Source organism: Melospiza melodia, chromosome 6 (assembly GCF_035770615.1).
Source record: "Melospiza melodia melodia isolate bMelMel2 chromosome 6, bMelMel2.pri, whole genome shotgun sequence".
Lineage (NCBI taxonomy): Eukaryota > Metazoa > Chordata > Aves > Passeriformes > Passerellidae > Melospiza > Melospiza melodia.
This window is the reverse complement of record NC_086199.1, coordinates 25403111-25408613: the sequence shown is the minus strand read 5'-3', so window position 1 is coordinate 25408613 and position 5503 is coordinate 25403111. Positions and strand designations below refer to the sequence as shown.

General features: G+C 51.6%; 1 protein-coding gene across 1 annotated transcript; it reads right to left on the bottom strand.

The window, feature by feature from the left end:
- Positions 1-700: 700 nt before the first annotated feature.
- On the bottom strand, positions 701-4253 carry NFKBIA (NFKB inhibitor alpha). The gene is made up of 6 exons (XM_063160370.1): positions 4015-4253; positions 3585-3693; positions 2871-3081; positions 2315-2403; positions 1929-2189; positions 701-1443 (listed from the first exon to the last, which is right to left on the bottom strand). The coding sequence occupies exons 1-6, from the start codon at positions 4236-4238 to the stop codon at positions 1396-1398; spliced, it is 942 nt and encodes a 313-aa protein (XP_063016440.1). The 5' UTR covers positions 4239-4253; the 3' UTR covers positions 701-1395.
- Positions 4254-5503: the final 1250 nt, after the last annotated feature.

The following is a 5503-nucleotide window of genomic DNA, read 5'->3' as shown; positions in this document are numbered from 1 at the left end:
TAATGAGGGGGACCAGAGGATTTGGGCAAAGTGATTGCTTGCCTGAATGCTGGAGAGAAACTTGAGGAATAACTGAAGCAATTAAAGCCACATCCTTCATTGCTATGAACTGCAGCTCCAGCAGTGGGGATGGGGGGCCTCACCTGAGTTTCAGGGATGCAAGGCAGCAGCACACATTCCCAGGATGTGTTTCCTCTTCCCATGGAAATCCCCTTTGGAAATTCCAAAGAGGTCAGAGTTCAAAGTGAAGCTGAGCCAGGTGATAAACAAGAAGTGAACAGACACAGGGCTGTGCTGCAAACCTCCAGCTTCCCCTGGCAAGAGCTGCAAAGTATCTGAGCTGGAACAAAAGGTGCCATGAGGGCAGGTGGGCGAGTGCTGCCAAAAACAGCCCAAAGCCCCCTCTCTGGTGGGCTGGCAGCCCAGAACTGGAGGAGAGGGGGAATCCCAGCCCCACGATCCGCCTGCTGCAGCGGGTGCAGGAAACAACACCTACGTCTGCTTCCAAAATTAGCTGTAGCAGAAGGGCTGAGAGCTGCAAGCTGCTTAGGTGGCTTACCACTGCTGAGGTGAATCACCTAAAATCCCTCAGAATGTCACCCCAATGGGCTGCTAGGTGTCAAAACGTTTCTTAAAAAGCAAACCAGGTAGATTCCCACGATCTCAGGGAGGTGGGCAATGAACTGTTTTACAGACTATGTACGGTTATCAGACTTTTTTAATAAATACATCTCACACGTACCAAAATAATTATAAACAAAAAATGTACAGTATTTACACAATATACAGTTGCTAAAAAGTGTAGCAATTATGACACACACAGTGTGAAACACACTTTTCCAATGCCCACAATTAACATTATTCCTACTTTGCCTAAGAGCCAAGATAGCAGCAGTCCCTTGTTCTGACTCCTCTACCTGGGAAGCCTCACTAAGAGCAGCTGAGGTCAGTCAGAAAGCACAGGCACTGCCACCAGCCCAGCACAAATGAACGTAGAGTCTTTGAAAAGCGGTGTTGGCATGAGTCCACCTTGCCATGAAAGGTCACTTGTTCCCTGTAGTACTTGATGCCACAAGAAAGCTCCTGTAACGAGCAGGCTGGATGTGTAGTCTGTTACCTTTGCACGGCTGAGAAGATTGGCTATGTGGCTCTTTACCAGGTGGTGTGAATAATCACAGATCTGTACTGATGTTACACATCCCACTCCTGTATTTAAACACAAGGGAGATCCTGGAGCCGTCCTGTTACAATAACATGCTTCTTCTCCTTGCTGGGCAGTGTAGTATTTCTCTCCTCTTTTTTTCTCTCCACACTATGACTTTCTTTTTAGGTGAAGAAAGTCAGTCCTTTTTCTATACATATGTATACAGTCACTTCTTTTCAGAAAGCTCTGCTTTAAAATGCCAGCTGTCGTCCTCCAATAAGGCAGTCATCATATATAAGCTGCAAGAAAAAAAAACCAAAATGCTGTTAATGCAAAAATCTTACTTAAAGTATCATAGCCACTCTGGATAACAGCCAAATTCTACACACAAATTCTTCAGCAGTGTATAAAATTTCTACACCAAAATGGTTACATACACCATTTAATGCAGCACTTGGAATGTCAGAAAAACAAATCCTAGGGAGGAGAAGACCACCCACTAACTTGGATTTTCTCTCATGAGGTTCTGTGTCAGCAACAGAACTGTGTTCAGAGAACCATGTCGTTTGAAGTTAACCTCCATTCCATCACGTATTTTTTACATTTTATTCTTACTCTGTTTATATGTTTGCCTCATCTGCCATTTTGCTGATTGCATAATCTTTGGTATACCTATCTGTTACACAGCAAGAGGTCACTGGGGCATGCTATCAGAGTGACACCAAAAAATACCCTGCACAGAACAGCATTTCCCCCTTTCATAAAAATGAAAGCAGCTACTTACTTCATCCTCTGTGAACTCAGGCTCCGATTCACTGCTCTCTTCATCCTCACTTTCTGGCAACATCTGCAGGTCAGCTGTGGTCAGCTGCTTCAGCTGTTCCTGTATGCTTGAGTTGTCTCTTCCCCATGTGAGCTGATAGGGGGAATAGCCCTGATAGGTCACTTTGTTCACATCTGCCCCATGTTTCACCAGAAGTGACACCAGTTCTGAATTCTGCAGATCGACTGCCAGATGTAGTGCTGTTCTGCCATTGCATGGCTCCTGTGTGAAAACAGCAAAAGGTTTGGCATGTTAGGAGAGGCAGAGCCACTGTCAGATCTGTTTGATTCTAATCTACTGATTCTTAAGAGCCCTACTTGGGTAAATTGATGGTACACATTACATACCTGTGCGTTTACATCTGCTCCCAAGGACAGCAGGTACTCCACAATAGCCAGGTATCCCTGGATAGATGCTAAATGAAGACACGTATGTCCTGGAAGACACAAGCAAAGGGAAAACTTGAGTAAGTCTAATTCAATGCCTCATCATTACTTAAAAGCCAAGATGATAGGCCAGGATGGTATCTAAATTTGCAATTCATTCACAGCAAAAAGGTGTTTTCTAGAAGAGCTTTCCAGCTTCCAGTATGAATAAAAGGGCTGGATTTTGAAGAGATTTCTTGGAGGTTTTATTCCAGTCTTTGAGTGCAACTTATTACAAACAAAAAAAGGAGCACGGCAAAGGCACTCACTGAAAATGCAAAGTTCAAAGCCATGAGAGACTATAAACAACAGTGAGAAGGCCTACAAGACAGTGCATTTCAAAAAAGTCAGACACTGCTGTATGCTCTGAGCTCCTCAACTCTCAAATGGGACAAAATAATCCTTCTCCAGAGATCTTTGAGATCCACAGGAGACCGACCCTGCCCTGAGGCAGCCAGGATGAGGAGTGTGTCCGTACCGTTGTAGTTGGCTGCCTGCAGGACAGGCAGGAGGTGCTGGGGCTGGCAGTGCTGCGTGAGCACGCTGACGCTCGTGAGGGAGCCCTGCTGGCAGGCGATGTGCAGGGGGGTGTTTCCTCGGAAATCCCTGATCTCCAGGTCGCATCCGGCCTTCAGAAGATGCTCAGCAATTTCAGGCTGATCAGTTATCACTGCCAGGTGAAGAGGAGTCTGCAAGCATAAGAGCAAAAGCACTGTAAGTTACACCACAAACTTGGCACCAGCATCTAGGCAAGCAGACGTCTTGTTCACTAGGTGATTTCTGCCAACAAATAAAAGCATGAAAGCACACCCCATAAACTCAGCTCTTTATGCTTCCCAATGTTGTACTGCTGCCCATTTATCTGGAAGTGATGAACTTCGGGCTCTCTGGATAAACTGACCGCCAGCTGGTATGAAGGGTATCATTAACATCTCCATAAAGAGGGATGCAACCCATGGCATCATATTTGAAAAATGTGGGCGTTAAATGCCACTCTCTCAGGGGAGAGGAAGCACTGTACCAACCCCGGCTGGAGCCAGCTGGGGACTTTCCTGAACGTAGGCTTTGATTCAATTGATTCCACCAATTAAAACAAAAAGAATTAAGGGACTTTTTAGGGGAAATTCCCCAGAGGGAGTGTGTGGGTGTGGCAGGGGCTGATCCGGATTTGGGGCTATCGAGGTGAAAGTACCTGGCTGAGGTTGTTCTGGAAGTTCAGGAAAGCCCGGTCACCGGCTGCCTGCTGGATCACCTCTAGGCTCAGGGCTTTTTCCTCGTGAATAATGGCCAAGTGGAGAAAACTGCAGGGGGGAAAAAGGAGCAATGAAGCAACCCGCGTTACCCCCCTGACGCCACGCTGAGCCGCCGGGCCGGGCCGGGCCGGGTCACGCGCGGGTGTCGCAAGCCGGGGCTTTCGGCGCGCCCGGCCGGGGCTTTCCGCGGCCGCGGGAGCCGCCTCTCCCTGGCGCCGCTCCAGGGACTTTCCGCACCCCCTCCCTTCCCTCCCGGCGCGGCCCAGCGCGGCGCCGCCCCGCCGGCAAGCACATCCTGTCCCGGACTGGCCGTGCCGAGCTCCCCGCCGTGCCCGAGCCACCCCTGCCCCGGCTCCGACCCCCACTTACGTGTCCCCGTCCTCCGTCAGCTGCTGTGCCCAGGCGGGCGGCTCGCGGGGCTGCAGCCGTATGTCCTCCAGCTCCTTCACCAGCTGCCGGTACTCCTCCTCCTTCATGGAGTCCAGGCCGCTGTCGTGGCGGTCGTCGAGCGCGAAGGCGCCCTGGCGCTCCTTCTTGGGGTGCTCGTAGCCGTCCATGGCGGGCGGCTCGGTGGCGCGGCGAGCGGCGATCATGGCGGCGGAGCTGCGGGCGCTGCAAGTGAGCGGCGGCGGCGGCGGCGCCTCGCATATACAGCGCGGCCGGGGGATTTCTGCGGGGGAGGAGCCGCGGAGGACGGGAATTTCCAGCCAGTCAAAGCCCGACCGACGGGTCCGGTCCTGCTCGGCGCCGCCGGCGCTGGCAGGGAGGGCGGAGCGGCTGGGGCCGCCCAGAAGGGGCGTCGGAGGGGAGGGAAGAGGCCGGGCCGAGAGGGAACTTGGCGTTTTTCCAGGGGGGAAGTACTCGCCTCTCCGGCGTCCCCGGCGGTACTTCCCTGCCGCGCCCCGCGGGGATTTCCCTGCCCTACCCTGCCCGGTCCTGGGGCTCCCGGTGCCTCCTCCCCGGCGGGTCCCGCTGCGCCTCGGGGTCCCGGCGCGCTGCGGGCCCTGCTGGCCCTGCTGGCCCTGAGTGCATCCCCCCGACATTCCATCACTTTCAGAAGAGGGGCTGCGGGATCATAGAATAATTTGGGTTGGAAGGGTTCTATAAAAAAGGGTTTTTTCCATCTTGCAACTATTTCTGACCTCACTGAATGTCTGTGCTTTTTTTTTTTTTTTTCCCATTTTGTCCTTTTCCCATAGGATGGCATTCCTTGAATAAGAACTTAAAAGAAAATAAAGGCCCATCTACACCAACCCCCCTGCCATAAGCAGGAACATCTTCAACTGGATAAGACCCCCATCCAACCCGACCTTTAATTTTGCCTTTAATGGGCATCCACCACCTTTCTGGGAACCTCTGGGTTGCCCAGAGTGTTCACCACCCTCATTGTAAAAAATTCTTCTTCCTTATATCTAATCTAAATTGACCTTCCTTGTGTTTTAAACCCTTACCCTTTGTCCTATGGCAGCAGACCGGGCTACAAAGCCCCTGTGTTCTTACAGGCTGCCCTCAAGCTGTGCAAGGCTGCAGCATGGTCCCCCAGCAGTCTCTGGCCAGAGGGCCAGGCTGTGAGCACGAACGCCCTTAGGAGCTCCATCACCCCGAGGTGCAGTGCAGCACAGCCTGCACAGTGACAGAGCCCTGAGCTGTGAGGATCCCTGTGAAGTCTGATGAGAGGGACCACCTTAGGAGTCCTTAACCAGTGCCTATCTAATGATTAGGAACAGGCTTTTTAGCAAGCCCAGGGCAGCAAAGTCATGGTAAAATGTCAGGGAATCAAACCCCACCGGGGCAATGCTGAGGCTGGATCAGTACGCTGCATTTGCCGTGCTTGAGGAGTGTCACTTCTTGGAGACAC

Coding starts and splice junctions, on each gene's coding strand:
- NFKBIA (XM_063160370.1), bottom strand. CDS start 4,238: ATGATCGCCGCTCGCCGCGCCACCGAGCCGCCCGCCATGGACGGCTAC. Junction 2,190..2,314: donor GAGCAGATGTAAACGCACAG/GTATGTAATGTG, acceptor GTTTTCACACAG/GAGCCATGCAATGGCAGAAC. Junction 1,444..1,928: donor CTGAGTTCACAGAGGATGAA/GTAAGTAGCTGC, acceptor TTTTTCTTGCAG/CTTATATATGATGACTGCCT.